The 18,591-nt window shown below is 33.9% G+C and overlaps 2 protein-coding genes and 2 long non-coding RNA genes across 6 annotated transcripts in view; 2 read left to right on the forward strand and 2 right to left on the reverse strand.

Moving 5' to 3' along the window:
• Positions 1 to 1,896: 1,896 nt before the first annotated feature.
• LOC124303343 (uncharacterized) lies at positions 1,897 to 2,510 on the reverse strand. The gene is made up of 3 exons (XR_006907899.1): positions 2,429 to 2,510; positions 2,325 to 2,333; positions 1,897 to 2,220 (listed from the first exon to the last, which is right to left on the reverse strand). It is a non-coding gene; the product is annotated as an uncharacterized LOC124303343 (long non-coding RNA).
• A 3,628-nt stretch (positions 2,511 to 6,138) lies between these two features.
• Positions 6,139 to 11,425, forward strand: LOC124303335 (probable maleylacetoacetate isomerase 2). 3 transcript variants are annotated; one of them, XM_046760432.1, is made up of 6 exons: positions 6,139 to 6,283; positions 6,386 to 6,619; positions 6,925 to 6,976; positions 7,775 to 7,923; positions 9,066 to 9,270; positions 9,385 to 11,425. In XM_046760432.1, the coding sequence occupies exons 2-6, from the start codon at positions 6,602 to 6,604 to the stop codon at positions 9,612 to 9,614; spliced, it is 654 nt and encodes a 217-aa protein (XP_046616388.1). In that variant the 5' UTR covers positions 6,139 to 6,283; positions 6,386 to 6,601; the 3' UTR covers positions 9,615 to 11,425. The 3 variants fall into 3 exon arrangements, 2 of the variants coding, with proteins under 2 accessions (XP_046616388.1, XP_046616387.1); XR_006907894.1 differs by having other exon boundaries at positions 6,140 to 6,619; positions 9,385 to 9,698; positions 11,014 to 11,425; XM_046760431.1 differs by having other exon boundaries at positions 6,140 to 6,311.
• LOC124303329 (RNA-binding protein Pasilla) overlaps positions 9,569 to 18,591 on the reverse strand; it is a 56,268-nt gene continuing 47,245 nt past the window's right edge. Inside the window, exon 6 of the mRNA XM_046760422.1 lies at positions 9,569 to 9,652. Coding sequence (XP_046616378.1) covers positions 9,644 to 9,652 — 9 coding nt within the window. The 3' untranslated portion in view covers positions 9,569 to 9,643. The remainder of the gene's footprint in view (positions 9,653 to 18,591) is intronic.
• On the forward strand, positions 13,659 to 16,155 carry LOC124303340 (uncharacterized). The gene is made up of 2 exons (XR_006907896.1): positions 13,659 to 15,866; positions 15,944 to 16,155. It is a non-coding gene; the product is annotated as an uncharacterized LOC124303340 (long non-coding RNA).

Below are 18,591 nucleotides of genomic sequence, written 5' to 3' on the forward strand. Positions count from 1 at the left end.
TAAACAACCTATGGTTATAACAGACACATCTGCAGACGTATTTGACAAAGTAGCGCTAGATATAGTCGGACCCTTCGAAACATCCCCAAATGGTTACAAGTATGTATTGACCATGCAAGACAATCTTTCGAAATTCAGTTTAGCAATACCGTTAGTACATGCAACTGCTGAAGATATTGCAGATGCATTTGTGAAAAACTTTATCTGTAAATACGGATGTCCAAAAACAATATTAACAGATCAAGGAGCAGCATTCATTGGTCAAGTAATGAGACGAGTTGCAAAAGCATTCAAGATCACACAATTCAAGACTACAGCATTCCATCCTCAATCAAATGGTTCTTTAGAAAGAAGCCATCAAGTACTTGTAGATTATCTAAAACATTATTTAACGAAGAGAGACTGGGATGAATGGTTGTCTCACGCGACATTATCTTACAACATAAGCAGACACGAAGGGACAAACCACACCCCATTCGAGATACTTTACGGACGGAACGCCCGTATGCCTTCAGAATTCCCACCCCTAGACGAAGTTTTGACTTATGACGATTATATAAAGAACCTAATGCTTAAAACTATAGAAATTCGAAATATAGCACGCGAAAATTTAGAAAAAGCTAAAGCCAGATCGAAACAATATTACGACAGAAAAGTAAATCCAGTTGATTTCAAAATAGGACAAAGCATTTATCTAGTGAAAAATCAAAAGACAGGAAAGTTAGATGACAATTACAAGGGACCGTACAGAATCACAGAAGTATTTCCAGAAAAGAATGATGTAGAAATAGAATTAGAGAAAAACAAACGTAAAATAATTCATTGTGACAGAGCAAAGATAGCTTATTAATCAAATCCAAATTTACAATAAACTCCTCAAGACCGACCCTTATATAAGCTCATAGACTAGATCCGACCAACCCCCCAGACGGAAACTGACCAATAACAAAAGATTAACCTTTTCCTACTCCTCAAACAGTGATTCCACCCACGACAAAACCGAAAACACAGAAATTTATACTACAATCGGAAATATACAAATCTTCAGAAAATTTACTTATATACAAAATAAATCAATCAATCTTATAGAAACGAACAACCTCAGATTACCAAAACATCCGAACTCATAAAATAATTCATAGAATATAACATATATATAATAATGATATATACCAAAATATCTCATAGAACTATAATAATTCATATAATAGCTTATAAAATTAAAACAATTTTTTTTAATGAATAATCTTAAGTATATTCACTACATGTTTCAAACATTATATAATTCATGCCTTAATCATAGAATAATAATTGGCATTTATATCAATATTACTTACCTTAATCGTATATACTCTTAGAATAATCAAAATATCAAATATCAAGCACTACTATATCCACTCTAAGTATATTCACTTATATTTAGTTAATCAATATTCTGTTCACTATACTTTACTATTATTCAAGTATTCATAATTCGTTATTAATTTCATGTAAATTTAAGTGATTCACAATTTTTATGTAATATGTTATATGATTTATCACGTTAACCCTTAGAAGTAATCGAATTATGGAATCTTCACTTGTTACGTGCCAGCCGGTATCCACGGCGGCGCCCTCTCTGCGCCCTACCTGACCAGCGTGCAGTTACCATAAGAGAGCCTTACGTACTCTTACCGATAGTCGTAGATTAATACCAACACACATAGTTACCTTCATAACGTCCAAATTCTTATATCGATAGTTCTCATACGCTAGATTAACCGTTATTTTATCAGTCATATTCATAACATACATGGTATATATATTTTTTCCCATTTAACCGTTATACCTTTCAACATTAGCTTTCACATAAAACCTTTGATATACGATCTCAACCGTAATAACCCAAAATCACGGATAGTTCACAGAGAAAGAAACCCTTATTCTCAGAATTCAGGATAGCGCCTTCATTTTAATGATGATAAGACCAATTAGCGCTTCGCCGCTTGCTTCTCTAAACCAACCACCTCGCGCTAATCCACCACCGAGATCTCACGCACGAACCAGAAACCTTACCCCCAATTATTTCATCATCCTTAACCAATCATCCGAGACCCGCGAGAAACCGCGACTCCTTTTGAACCCCTCCTACTTTCCCTCTAATTCAACCTTTCCAGAAAATAGAATAGAAGAGAAGAACTTCAGACATCATAGAGAACAGATCAGAACTCTACCGAAACCCTAGAATCAAATCATTATAATTCATTCAGAACCTCCGAGACTTATTAACAGTTTGTCACTGCGGTAGTGATTAACATCAGTTTGTACCACAATTGTAAACCTACCATTGAGAACTAGAAGGAGATTGTTAATAAATGTGTAATTAACCCAAGTGTTGTCATAAATAATTATTTCAATCACGCATAGTGATGGTTGGCACGAGCCTTACCTAACAAACTCTCAGAATTGTAGGCGAGTTGAACGAGAAGATCTGAGGAGCTGATCAGCGGATTCCCGAGATTTACATATACCAACTACGTAAGTCAGGAGAACAATTCACATCACGCGGCGAATCAGAATCGACTCGAAACGTTCCTCTCGGAACGTAACACAAAATATCCATAAATGGTACATACATGACAACAAGAATTATTAATCCAAGTGTGAAACCATATTACAAGCTCCCATAGACTTACAAAGATAGACTGAGCGCTCTTATACGCCGTTTGAAGCAAACACTTAAAGGACAGAAATATGCCGGTAGTACTCCTTTCTCTCTCTGACGTTATTTGCGGTGGGGATCGAGGCGGTAGAGGTGAATGAGACGAAATTATGCGCCTATATCTATAGCTGTTCCCCTTCCACTGCCCCGTTGTCTCCCACCATGACGCCGATTGAAAAGAGAGCAGTACTCCCGGTATATCTCTGTCCTTCATATGTAATTGTCAGTGCCTCTTATAGGAGCGCTCAATCTATCTTTATAAGTCTATGCGAGCTCCTCGCACTACCCAGAGCTATAATATTATAATTTTAGTGCTATAATTGGCTGCCACCATTATATCGAACCATTATAACACTTGACAATGCCATTCGTGATCTCGCAGTTTAGAGCCACATTATAGGCAACGTACGCTACACCATTTACCTTTGAAAACAGATAAGACTGTAATATAATAGATATATAATCGATACAATATGGAGCTGAACATATTGCTCACGGAGTAGTAGGAAGGAGAGAACACTCTGCGATAAAACTTGTTCCCAGTTTGGAAGTAATGTAAGAGAAATTATCTAAATGCGATTTGAGCGCCTGTTACGGAAAAAAGTAAAATTTTCGCTATAAAAAAGGGTGGCAATCGTAACCTATAAGCCTCCGTTTTATAAACATACTCCGTAAATTCGTAAAATACGCATCTGAAGTGACTAAAAAACAGTAAAAACCGAGTGATTGCTTTTCTAATCTTAACCGACATTAAATCCGAGGACAAGGTTTACAAACGGCGAATCGTAAGGTCATATGGGGAAGGGGATGAGTGCGCTATACGGGCTTACACCGCAAGAGGCGCTTAAATCGCACCTTGACAATTCTTCTTACGTTACCCCAAAAACTGGACTAGCTTTTCAGCCAAGTGCTACTCGAGTGTTGTCTCCTTCCTACTACTCCGTGGTATTGCTGCAATAATCCATAAAACCAGCGCCTACGGGACCCTCAGAATCGTGAATACAAATCATCTAGCATGAACTACAGAACTCCTTCCGAAACGTCGTATTATGGGCAACACGTACGAACTTTTGGAGATAATGTAGATCTCTAATGTAGAAACTACGGAGTAGTTACAGAACGCTACCTAGAGAGTATACAACGAAATCACGGAGGATAAACGAACTCACCGGATGACTCTGTAGGGCGAAGCAATTAAATATTAAGCTAGAAGGTATAATGACGAATATATCATCATAATAGCATTATACCCTTTAGAACAATAGCATTTATACCAATTTTGGAAATGAAACATAACAATGTACAAAACACCAACTCTTCACAGTGTCAATAGGATTTTTAATAAGTTGACTTAAACTTAATACGTGGCAACGCTGTATAATTAGCAACCAACTCACTGAAATGATCCTCAGAAATCTCTCAACAATAATTCCAACGAGAATCACTATTTGTAAGAGAGAACCATTCGAAATGCATATGCATACACGAATGAGTCCTAGAACAATGACCATTGAATATTTCACACCTAATTCTATTAGCCAGATAGCAATATTGATTCTAATGAGAATTATAAATAAACTACCTTTGTAAAAATTGCAATATTTTGATTTTAGAATTGATATCAAATATTCAATTACACCTACGTAAACTAGTAAGAATATTTTAGACTGAAAACATACTGAAGCCAGCGACGTCAAGAAAGCCTACGCTACAAAGTAAGACTATCACAACTCTATATGAATCATCGAAACCCGCACGCATTCCGGTGGCCACACCACCGCAATCCTATAGATCTGCTCCAGCTTTAGTTATTGGAGACGACAGAAGAAGCGGTATCGTACCACAAAAATTAGAGGAAGGGCTTAGAAGAACAAGGCTACCAATCCCTGTAGATCAGGGCACCGAGCGTCATAAGTCGCTCTCTCACCTCATGCTCGCATACTTGACATTTTGTTTTTGATTCACAATCAGTCTCTTGACATAATCCTTTTGCATTCTTGCATTTGAAATACTTTTGTTTCCAATTATAAAACATTCATTTTTATAACTCTCTCTTTGCTCGTGCCTCAGATCTCACCTGTAGATTCTTGACTTTACCTATTTTTTAAATATTTTGCCATTTGCATATAACGCTATGAGTTCAAAAGCCATCGTAGAAATTCTGAACAAGTCTTCTTTGTCACGTGCTTAAAATACTCCGTTTTTTTTTACATGAGTTCTAGCCGAACAACTAGCAATCTCTGCATCCTAACTTTCAAATTATTATTCAGTATCTAGTATTTATATACGGTTCAATGAGAAAGTAAATACTTCAAAACATATTTCTAGTATTTTAAATAAAATTACTTGCATTCAAAACCCTTCATCATCGCAACGAAGCAGCAAATCAGCAGAGCAACCTCCAGAGAAGTTCAACATGTCAAAACGTAAATGATCATAATTAATAATTTCCTATTCAAAATTTATCCCGATTATTTGAAACGTGCGATTGAACTGAGTTATCTATTGCATTTTAATGCTTAATTGGTCTTTGGCGACTCAAAACTACTGATTGTGCGTCTAGTTGTATTTTCGTCAACGAACTCCAATGGATAACTTCTAGAATTTTCGGAAGCTGCCGCTCCGACGTCACACCAGTGTAACATCTGACTGGAACGTTTTATCCAATGTTTCATCGATTATTATTACGATGTATCACTTCTAGCAATTAACTCAACTTTAAGTACGAGAATCGTGTAACAGAAAGTATTTAAAAACTCGTCTAACTATTTGAAATATCCCTAGCTGAAAATAATAGTAATAATTATTAACCAAAGTCTAACACCATGTTCTGAGATCTTCTGACATTATTATGTGAACGCTCGGTTTTACCATAAGATTCATTATCTTGTTTTCCGTACGATCTCGCAATAAAATCTTTTTGCCTTTGCATTCAAGCTTTTACTACGGAGTTATTCTGTAGAAAATCTAGCGAGCTTCCCCACTCCATTTCGTTCTATTAACTTAAAATCTAACGCTAGTAACCCCATTGCTTGTGACTTGCCATCTGAACTATAAAATAAATCCCAATTAATCAAAGTATACAAATATACCCAAATCAGTTATTCCATTAAAATCTCTCAATCAACTACGCTTATTTATCAGATCTCGGTCACCGTCTAAAGGTAAGCCAATTTTAATATTTCATCTAATAATTACTCCTCTATCGGTTTTGTGTGATCAGGACGACACAATAACCGCTATCCGATGTATTTCAATATTTAAGTGACGCAAACTGTCCCACGCGATCGATTCTAGTGTTTAGCATCTAGTAATTTTCGTGAAGTGCCGTACTGACGTCACACCAGGGTTACGGCGAGCGTTCCAATATTACTATATTTTAGTGATCCTCCTTCTCTCCACCCTTCATAGTCTGGACCAACGGTCTTGACCATTGTCTTAACTCTGTTTTCTAGCTATTCTAATTTTTCATGTCCCGGTGATCGCTCTCCGATCATATTCCTGTAATCTACAGATACTACAAAAGAACTTTCTGAACATTAATTCACACATGTTTCATCTGCACGTTCATATGGGGTCGCAGTATGCTATCGCAGTTTAATACTATTCGGTAACAATAAACCAAATAAACCAGAGAAGCCTGGCCCAAGTATAACAAATTACGGTACTGTTTTGTATTTCAAGCTGGATTGTGATTGGCTCCAACTAGGCCTCATTTCTCGAACCCCGACATGTACAGCAGTTGGAAGAGGGGTTAGCAATCGAATAAAAGAAGTGATTTCGCGCGTTGACGGATTCTGAAATATCTTGATTAATCAAACATTCCCACATTCCCATCTCGACCATCGCAACAATTAGGCAGGGAAAGCCGTAGCTACAAATAGTTGAAAAATCTTTGACATGTCCGTGATGGGAAAGGTGAGAGTAATACCGCATCATCGGTAAATGTTTTTATTCGCTCCAATCAATCTCGGTTTAATCGTCATCACTTGTCATTTGTCATAAGCGTTAATTTACATTTGTTTTTAGTATTTCTCTGCTAGTTCATTATAATTTTCAAATCAATAGTCCCATTACTCCTTACTTATTTGTTTCGTAGATATCAGAATACCACGTACAGTCGGATTTTTTTAGCCTTTGAAAGTAAAACATTATTTAACTACCTAGAGTTAACATCCTGAATTGATTTATAACGATGTTCTTGATTTACCGGTTTTCTGCAGCCGATACTTTACTCTTATTGGAGGAGTTCCTGTTCCTGGAGAGTTAGAATTGGTGAGTATTTATGTTATTCGCATCAGCCAGCAATTGCATCATGTTTATTCAAAGTTTATTACAAGGAAGCTTAAATCGTTTGTTATTTTTGGTTTTCCTTTTTCCTAAAAGGTTACTTCGTTGATTGGTAGTGATTGTTATTATTATTATTCACTATTATTCCTAAACTGATGAAATTCATTAAATGACATCTAGTTTCATTCCTTTATTAGAGTTTTGAAGCCAAGTAAAGAAATGGAGGAGTAAACCTTATCGGTCATTTCAAACCTTTTATGATTAAATTCAGACGTTAATGAACTAGAGACAAACTAAAATTCACCTTACGGATTTATTTAGAAATAATTTATTTCCCATTGATTAGTAATTACAAGTTCATTTTCCATTCACTTCCATTAGCTACAATATCAGATACACAGATTCACTTGTGTTATATTGTACAGTGCAACATGTGCAATCGTACTACATTGCATGTGAGGAAACTAGTCTTTAATAAATTTTCCAATATACCCTGTACATATTATTTTCATAACTTTTTCCCTGTCTTTTATGGAACAGAATATTCAAATAGAATATGTATACATACAAATGTGTACCTGTTACCTATAATCATAGTACCATACCATAGCAAATTAGATTCAGTTGTTTCACTGAGTTCCCGATTTTTTTATATTTCATACTGTAATGAAACTAAATGCAATGCAGATTACTATTGGTGAAGGTATAACGATATAAAGAATTTTAATAATAGACCCTCTTAACGAATTATCTAATTGTGCACAAATATTTTTACTTTGGCAGCTCTTAACCTAAAGGAGATACCGTATGAAATAAAACCAGTAAGTCTTGTTAAGGGTGGTGGAGAACAACACTGCAATGAATTTCGTGAGGTTAATCCTATGGAACAGGTTCCTGCGCTGCATATTGACAATCACACATTGATCGAGTCTGTAAGTTGAATTATGTACTGTTTTGTATTGATAATGTAAATAAGGGAACAAAATTTATCATTTATTGATTATTATTTACTGAATGAATTGGTAATAACAAATTGAGATGAGGAAATCATACCAAATTCCTATCTACTAGATTACATTCACACTGCGAGCATTACGTAATAAACTGGTTGCTATTGGTGACGAAATATACCTGTTAAGTAGGCAATTTGTTTCCCAGAATTAACATTTCCACTACCTATGCAAATTGAATTAATGCTCAATGCATAAGACACGTGTCTTAAACATCTAGTTTTCTAACTGAAAGATATCAGTGTTTCCTTACTTGGAAATGTAATTTCTTTTATTTTCAAGAATTTATAAATACAGCTAACATTCCTTTGCAATAACAAAAAAAATTTCGAAGTCAAAAGCCAAGAATCATAATTACCCATCAGTATTTGTGATTATGCAACGGGTTACTTGTACAACCGCATAACTCACGATACTTTTAACATAATTACACATGCCGGTTTCTGTATTAATAATATTTAGTTTTCAATGACCTTATTAAACAGTGGCTGATTGGATGCCAATAGTAAATTTCTTCAGATTTTCCGAGTACAGAATAGTAAATATTATACCTTTCCCACATACAGTATGACCTCTCAATAAGAACGCACAGCCTGCCAGAAAAGAAAGAGAGTGACAGAGAGAATAATCGAGCGAGTAGTGCGCACATGGTGAGGGTACTCGGATTTGTGAAAAAACTCTTCCCCTCGGGGGGGGCTCTGGTGTTCTTATTGAGAGGTAGAATTGTATTATATGGTTTGGTATGGAAGCATCTTTGACACTGAAGTTCCTAGCATTGGCATAAAGATGCATTTTTAAAGAAATTGTTATTTCACAATTTTAAGGTAGTCTGCGCTTTATTAAACCATATTAAAACAGAACATCATCATGTTATACAAACTCAACTCCTTCAAAGCCATTCTAAAGTTATAACTCAGTCCCTTTCTATCAATGTTTCATTATATATATTAACACTGTTGACTTTAACAGCATAAGAATCTGATAAATGTTTAGTTCTATCATTTTCTTCCATGCCGCAATGCAGCAATTTTCGTTTCATACGTAACAAAAAATTCATATTCCAGTTGAATATTCTTCAGTACCTTGAAGAAACAAGGCCACATCGGCCACTGATGCCAGCAGATCCGGTTAAAAGAGCCAGAGTCAGAGAAATATGTGATGTCATTGCTACTGGCATTCAACCGCTTCAAAATTTAGTGGTATTAATCTATGTAGGTGAAGAACGTAAAAAGGAGTGGGCACAACATTGGATCACTCGTGGTTTTACAGGTATAAATTCAAGGCATTTTTATCTGTTTCACGTTTAATTCAGATAACATTAAAATTTTATCTGCTAATACTCTATTGGATGGCGTGTGATTGATTTCAATGGCATTGTTACAGCTGTGGAAAAACTGCTTTCTTCGAGTGCAGGTAAATATTGTGTCGGTGATGATATAACACTGGCAGATTGCTGCCTGGTTCCTCAAATATTTAGCGCCAGGAGGTTTCACGTCGACTTGAGGCCGTTTCCTACTATCCTGAGGGTTGATCGCCACTTGGAAAATCATCCAGCATTCACTGCTGCTCATCCCAATAACCAGCCCGATTGTCCACCAGAAGCAACTAAGTAGCAAGCGAGGCAGACCACTCTCTTCCTCTTCTAAAATAACTGAAGATTGAAGGGTGGTGGTCCAATTAATGGTAGCTTGACAGTGGTAAAATATAAAACAAGATTCAATTTGTTTTTTTTATCTCTGTAAATAAATTTATTCATTCTGAGGGTTAGAATGTATTGGGAGGGTATTTATCCCTAAGTAAAGTAGCAGATGGCAGTTTTCTCAGAAATCTCTGGGTTGTGAATGAAAAAAAAAATATTAAAGTACATCGTTAATAGAGTAACTGTGTTGTGATCAGTAAATAAAATCTACAACTACCACTGCACAAATAGGTATTCATTTTTAATCAGCACGTCTGCAAAATTCGATAGTCGTAGAAAATCTCAATACTGATCATTCTCTATCAATTCTAACCATCAACTAATGAATGTAATTTCGTTACACAGTTTGGCTAAACGTTAGTTGGGCTGAGTGGTTTAATGATCTTGAGAAGTTTTGTGATAATATTTTAAGGTTTCTTTGAAAACAATGCAATTGAGCTGTCGGGTAGAATTACGACTCCTCTGATTATCTGCAAATGGCTCTATATTTTATTTACTTAGTGCTGGTACCAAATGTGTAACAAACGTAAAAATTAGAAGTACACAATATTTCTGGCAAGTCATTTTTATCGGTCTATGGCAGCAATTTTGGATATATAACACAACAGCCAAGGAAATGTCGAGTGTGGCCATAGGTTTTGTCTTTTTTTGGTGACTTTTTACTTGACGTGAATATATATTATATATAATGATTCAGTGTGATGTTGATTGTCTACGTTTTTTCATTTGCAACTCAAGCTTTTTAAATGTAAGGTCGTATCCGCCCAGCTGAAGGTTTGGTACCCGACCAATAGAATTGGAGTATTATAAGATTTAAGAGCTTAATTTGATAATTAATTTCGGTCTCTAATGCAATTGTTTTCTGTTTCGTTTTACAGTAACATACCGGTTGGTGATGATATTGTATTTTTAAAGAGTCTATGCCAGATAAATGTCTTCTTTTGTGATTTGAAAGTGGTTTATTATTGTTAGATAAACTAATTACGAATTCTATGCTGTTCTTTTTTCAAAGGCTTCAAAAAATGAACAACCCTATGAAAACAGTAATCAATATCACATGCTATTGAACGTAAGACATATTATATTGTTATTTACTGAAAAAGATGCATTTTAAAAAGGATAAATTTGGAAGAGAGAGCACTCCAGAAGAAATAGTCAATTGAATGCTTGTTTAATTAACTGAACTTTTTCTATCATATTGCGATTTTATTTTAAGACACCTATGTAGGGTCTTAGATTATATCGTATATTGCTTTTATTCTGCATTATAAATTGTGTGTTAAAAACGTGAAATCTTGCTATCATTCTTATAGCAAACATGAACGACTATTCGCGTCACTGATTGGTAGATAAGATGATCCACACCCTTTTTTCAATAATGGTCTACTTCAAATTGAATCATTGAAAACTGATTGGTATGAATATAATTGGTTAATGGTGTATTTGTTCATTAATATTACTTTTTTTGCATACATTCCATGAGTAGATCTCGCGTTTATTATATAATTCCCATCCCATTTTTAATTTGTTTACACTTCACACTGATGCTACTTGAAAAAATTAAAGTTTGGGTTTTCAATATTCGTGATTTTATTAGTCAAATTGCTGACAGTTGCTCAGTAACGAACTCTTTTTAGTCAAGAATGCATATTTCTGAAAAACTCCCAAATACAAGTCGATCTGCTTGTAAACCGAGTACTGATTTTGCAAAGGAAATCGGTTGACGAAAACCCTAACTTATGTTCAGACCAATTCACAGTTCAAAGTTAGATCCACATCTGGCAACTGTTGCTTTACTCTTCTCGGTCTGAAATTTGAGAGAGTTCCATCTGGATTCCCGTTTGAAAAGTCTAAACCAACACAAACTATTCGAAGGTCAAATAGTAATTTCGAGCGACAAATGGCAAATATGAACCGAGCTCAATTGTAATTATGGTTATATTCAAAAAGAGTTGAGTTATATTTTACCACTTGAAAGCTACGCTCAAGCACAGACATGGTGAATAGCGAAGATAATACAGTAATTACGTACAATAAAAATATATTTGAAGAGAAAAGTTACGAGCAAAATATTCACAATATGAAATCTTGCATATACAGATATTTCGACATCTACTTCAAACTATGGCACCATTTCTATGCTTGTATAGAGTAATACATGTTGGCCTATTTTGTTCTTAGTTTCATTTTAATTGCCTATTATCTTGTTTTTTAATCTAAATTGGTAATATTGTCAATGTATAATATTTGCATCATATTTTCTAAAATTTATTAACCTATTAAAAATAGGTTTTGTTGCTTAAAATCAAAAGTTTACTTTTTATACTTGTGATAATATAATTTTGCGTTTATGTTTACCTTGTATTAGTAAGACACAATTTTTAAAAAAGGCAATCTGTATCGATATAATATTACAGATCAATTCTGTTCGTTTAAAATAATGAAGTCAAATTCAACCTTACATTGAATTAGGTGGTTACTTTAAACAATATAAGAGTTCATTGGTAATAATGATAGATTAACCTACCGTGCTCAATCCATATTCTGATATTTGAGGAATGAAAAGTACAAAGCATCTTTCTAGTATTCTACATGGGTACCTTTCATTTCTCTACATTTCGGCTTTCTTGCCATATGTACCAATGACTTTGAGATTTCAGGTACTAGAAATTGTGAAAGTAACAAGTTTACGTTATACGTAGCATTTAATGCATTCCTCAACCTGAAAGGTAAAGATTGTTAGTGTGCTTTACTTTTAAGTTTACTTCAAAAGCATACAATCACTCGTTGCTCGAATGAAAGTTATACTTTTTTTGTTTTATACGCATCTTTCCCTGTTCATCACGCACAGAAAGTCAAGCCTAGATTCGGTATTTCCTAATTTACCTTCTACACGATTGAAATCTAACACCTTGTACCGAAGAACGATCTCTTGTACATTCAAAGACCACGTAGAAAACGTTCAAGCAAGTTATTAATTTTTGATATATTTTATTAAGTACTACAATTTTAATTACGAATTGTTAAAAATTCAACGAGAACCTTGTTCCCACGTCACTCTAAACATAACACTTCGATTTTATGGGGAAAATTTTATCTTTCAATGCTGTTTAAACAAAAAACTTGACCGTTTAATGAAATAAATCCCTGTTGTCCTTAGGCTTGAGTACAGGTGCAAAGGGCATAGCCGGATAAGCATGTCGAATCTGCTCCTACGGCGTTTTCTATCGACACTGGGGTTCATTTTGGTACCAAATAAAAATAATTCACCCGAAATTTCAGCTCCTAATCTGAAACAGCTTTCGATTTATTGAAAAAAACGCTTTTATCGTTTTTTTTTTCAATAGTATAAAAGTCAAAATCGGTAAATGGTGATTTTTTTCCCAAATACTTGGGAGCAAATGACGTTAAAAAATATTTTCTTTATGATCCTCAAATATGATGCCATTTTTTGAAAACTATTTGGATTTAGTAAAACATGAAAAAAGTTAAAAAATGAACTTTTTTTAGAAAACTTCGTGTATAAACGAACTAATACTAATTTAACAGTAAAAAATATATAAATAATAATTTTTTAACAATAAATGAATATTTTACTACGGAGATACCAATAAGGTTAAGAAATATGTGACGGAAATCAAATAGAATTATTCTTCGTCACTATCCACATGAATGAATACACAGTTTTCTGTATGATTAAAAACACGACGCAAAAATTCTGCTTGTTCTACAGTGTTTTACAAATATCTAGCATGTAATAGATAACGAACTATCGCTGCTGTGTAAGAACAGCAACCAACCGTACGTCTGCCATTTGCACAATCACAGCAATATTTACAAATCCCATTTATCTCATTCTTGTGAGGATGATACTCGATACAGCAACTATATGTATTTGTATTGATTTGTTGAGATTTGACTTGAACTTTAATAATATTTTCACTTGTTTTTACATATTGGAGGCTTATAGTAATTAATGAATATAGTGACGAGAATTAAATCTGATTTCTTTCACATATTTCTTAATCTTATTGGTATCTTCGTAGTAAAATATTCATTTGTTGTTCACGAAATGATTATTTGTATGAGTTATTACGAATAAAATAGTATCAGTTGGTTTAAACACGAAGTTTTCTAAAAAAAAGTTTAGTTTTTAATTTATTTCATATGTTCCAGCAAATAGACAAAATTGAAAAATTCCCGAGTATAAAGAAGTATAAAAGACGTTTGTTGTTACAATTTGGCGATTGCATGTCTAAAAAAACGCAGTTAAAAAAATGATTTTACTTAAATATTTTTTCATCTCTTTTGCTCCTAAGTATTTGGGAAAAAAAACACCATTTACTGACTTTTAATTTTACACTATTGAAAAAAAGAAAAAAATCCAATAAAGCGGTTTTTTTCAATAACTCGAAAGCCGTTTAAGATTATGAGCTGAAATTTCGGATGAATTATTTTTATTTGGCATCAAAATGATCCCCAAAGTGTCGATAGAAATCGGCGGGGTGGTGGGGGGGCAGGTTCGGCATACTTATCCAGCTGTGCCCTTTGCAATGTGTGACTTTGACGCCAAATAACTTCACTGACTTGAAGTTGAGCGATTTTTACTTCTTTTGAAATTGAAGGGAAACTGGTAAGAAATCTCGTGGATATTAGTAGCAAATCTGAAACTATTATTTTACTGATTAAAAATGTCTTAGAACCTGACCCTTTATCAAAAATATCATTACCAAATATCAATTGAGCTGGAATGAATTCGCACCTGCGTGCAACTTAATGGTCTAAAGAAAACCTGGTTTCAATGGAAAATAATTTTGTTCTAAACATGTGCAAAATTTCACTTGAATTGGTATAAGTAATCTTGCATTATTATTTTTACCATTTTTAAGAACACTGTTTTAAGAGAACTGACTTTATTTATAATATGAAGTTATACATTCATTTCTCACCCTTAACCGTCGATTCCTGCTACAAAATGAACTTCTTATGTTTCGAGTAGGTAGGTATAACGTTTACTGCATGTCGGCGCTCAACACCTACGAATAGACCCCGCATGCTAATCGCCTTATATTGTTGCAATCAAAGTGTTTTAACTTCACGAAACTCAAATGTATCTAAAATTAAACTGAATAGAATTTTTTTTAAACCGATATTTTGAAACTCAGAGTGACGGAGCTTCTTGAACTCTGACTCTGTGTATGTACACTTATTTTTAATTTGAAATTGATCATTCAGTTTTTGATTAACCGTGAAAGGAGTAATTTTTTACGTCATCGGTCCTTCTTCGCAACATTTAAAAAATTCAATACTCAAAATTAAATCAAATTTTCGGGCATTCAGTGGTAGGAGAAGCTTAAGAACCTGAGAATCAGGGAATTTAACAAAAAATCGGGGAATTTGCAATGCATACCCAGGTATGTACGCTTTAAATAAATTTGTGCCGTTGAGATACAGTATAACTACAGTTAACATTACTCTGCACGCCCTTGCAACACCACATATTAGCGTATGACAAAAGAAGCCATAAGTTTGAGATTTTTACTTTAAAGTGAAACTTAGAATTAATTTGAACTCAATTCTGAAAATGAGACAGTATAATAGAATTTTAGGAGAAGATTTGCGCGTGTGTAGTTGAGTACAAATGAAAGTCAGTCAATAATAAAAACGCTATAAGTCTTGTATTTTTATACCTGTTAAGCATAAAACAATGACCCTTTTGCGCTGGAAAAATTGAAAATATTTGTCTGGAAAACCTGGGGTTCTTTGGAATTTTAAGTAAAATGCCCTGTTGCTGGGCACCCACACCTTTCAACAATTTCGTTTCTATGGAATGCAAAATTATTTTCAAACTAAAATTGGCAGCGTGTGTAAAATCGAACTCACAAATGTACAACGTAAAAATGTTTTAAAACAGTAGTTCGCGCTACAGCACCTTGCACGGACTGTAAAAATACTAATCAACTCATCTCGTACACTTTAGTAAAGTAAAAAAATAAAGCGTTTTAAAAGATTAAAGTATGGATATTAGCGTAGAGAATATTTATACTTCTTTATTTTAGATTCAAAGTTTGTGACACTTATTTGATATATTTTAATTCTGAGCACACTGCAGTTTCGATTGAAGTTTGGAAAACTGATGGGATTTGACACTGCGTAGCTACCATAAGTAAGTATGGGTTGAATGTACCCGTCAAAATATTAATCATAATGTCAAACACAGCATTGTTTTTACATCCGCTTTAGGTACTTTAAGATCGCAAACATCTGGACATGTGAAGAAACCAGGTATGGAATGGCAAGATGAGCAAGTGTAAGCCTTTATGATAATTATTAATAGTAGTGATTCTTCAAAACTGAAAATACAGTATGACGATACACATAGATATTTTTTAAGTGAAAAAAATGATCATGTAGATTTAATGCTTGTATAGAAGAATAAATTCTATGTCATAGTATGTGCAAAAAGATTTAATCATATACTACCCGATTATTCATTAAAAATACGAGTTCGGAAAATTTGTTACTATATGAAGCTATACGAAATACTTGGACGAAGAAACAATTTTCATTTTTAACGATTGAAAATAGAAGCTGTGACTGTTTAGAAAACTTCGAGGGTTTGGGATTCGGCGTGGAAGATCAGCAGACCGGCTAATCTCTCGTGCGGACTCCTCACCTCACTGTTTTTCATGTGTGGCCCCTTCGACACGTTCGACATTCCCTAATCATTGTGTTTACCTTTATTTTCGAACGGCACGATAACGACGTTTTGAGCATCGCTCTTCGATTATAATTACAATTTCGGTTTCCTTTCATCATACATTCTTTCGAACTCTTCTTTTTCAAGATAAACTTCTTGTTAGATAGTACAGGTGACTTTTTCGTGACTGTCTTTTCTTTTCCACGGCCTATCCCCTAAAGTTTTCCCCAGAGAATCACGTTCACTTCGATCGAGAAAACCGGCCCTCTTCAACTTCCAAACAGTGACTAATGCAATATTCTTCGGTATGTCATATTGTTGATTCTTGAAGGAAGGTGAACTTACAATTTCCCGAACCTTGTATAAAGAAACAAATCATGCCATTTTTATTAGTTATTATCAATTAAGTAGCACATAAATAAATATAACAGACATCATTTTAAGTTTTTTATACAAAATATATAATTTATTCATTTCTTCTCCACCTGCATACCTGACAGTTTTTCCATGCAACCAAGTAGGTATATTCTTCAACATATTTCCATAGATTCTCACTTTTCTATTTATTCTTTTTATATTTGAGCGACAGTTTATTTAATTATACCAACATGATTTATGTTGTTCTTATATCAGTGGGTAAAAAAATATATTTACTTATCTATTGACTAGTTAAAGTAGAAGCTAAAATGAGGTTATTCGTACGCACTTAACCGTAATTCCAATGACGAATGGTTATCAATCGTTATCTGAATAAAGTTGTAAATTACTGCAGACTATCGGTTGCCAAAAGTAGGTTTCAGAGTGTTAATGTTATGGCATATTGATAGAAAATATCCAAGAGTTTTTATTCTCGTTTCAATTATCCTAATGTAGTATACGTTTAAAATTATATTTATTATTTTTACCGCCAAGGATAGCACATTATAATTTGTACTGACAAGTTCGTCAACCAGCAAATTAATCATTATTCACGTAAGTGTATGGTAATCAAGTGGATGGGCTACCTTGAATTTTGGAGTTATGAACAACATTTACAGTGAGATAGGCTGCTAGACAAGGTCAACCTGTGAAATCAAATACAGGTACGGATATGATATGTAAAAGTTAGTATTTTTTATATATAAATATATAATAAAAAAGATTCACTAAACCTATAAAAGTTAAAAACAATTATCGAGTCAACTATTGATTACACCGAATACTTATTTATTTACAGGTATGCCATGTAGTGCTGCCTACAACCCCTTCAAAGACCTTAGAAAAGAGATGACCGACCAACAAGTGTACTAGTGATTGTTGAATGTTGATATTAGCCGATAGTGTATTTCTCAAATAAGATGTCGTTGCGGTTTTTTTCTAACTTCAAACGCAGCGTCATGAATAAATAAAATAAATAATTTTCACGTATTTTGTAAATATCTCGATAGAGGTATGAGATGTACAAATTTATGTCCAGACCTTTTTTGTAGATCTTCAGAAGGTACTACATAAACGTGCTTTCATAATTTGTTTCGGTGAGATGTATAGTCATCGAGAAGGATTACGTTCTTTATTAATTTGAAATATTTTAGCCAGAGCACGTGCCCACCAACTGATTTGAAAAATTACAAGTTGTCGGGTGTATTTGTGCGTATCACAGAATAAAATCTGAGATGGAAGAATAATTCAACATTCAAAATGACGGACAGCATCATCTTTAATCAAACATGTAAGTCATTGAATTTTCACGAAGATTAATGTTTTGTTTAAACTCGATATTAAGTCTGAATGCAATCGACATCAAATTAAAAATAAGATCGATTTCTGATAAAACGGGTACAGCTCGGGTTTCCTATAAGCCACATAGTATTGAGCATGAAAAATGAATATTTAAAATATCAATCTTATGTGGCAGGTGCCGCGAACAACAATTTCTTGAATTTCGAATTGTGAATGACACGTACCAAAGTATATGTGAAAACCTATATACATGTAATTGGTGGACACCATCTTGTACAACGTTATAGGATATAAGGAATCTAATTGTAAGTATGTTATGTGAAAAATTCTTATTGTTAGTTTTCCGAATATGTTATTTATTTTTGCATAACTTTAATTTTTAGTAAGTTCCTTACTGAAAAAATCTCGGATTTCACATGAAAAACTGAAAAGTAAGATAAATTTTGGTGGCGCATGAAAAAGCGGTTTTTTG

This window comes from Neodiprion virginianus, chromosome 4 (assembly GCF_021901495.1).
Source record: "Neodiprion virginianus isolate iyNeoVirg1 chromosome 4, iyNeoVirg1.1, whole genome shotgun sequence".
Lineage (NCBI taxonomy): Eukaryota > Metazoa > Arthropoda > Insecta > Hymenoptera > Diprionidae > Neodiprion > Neodiprion virginianus.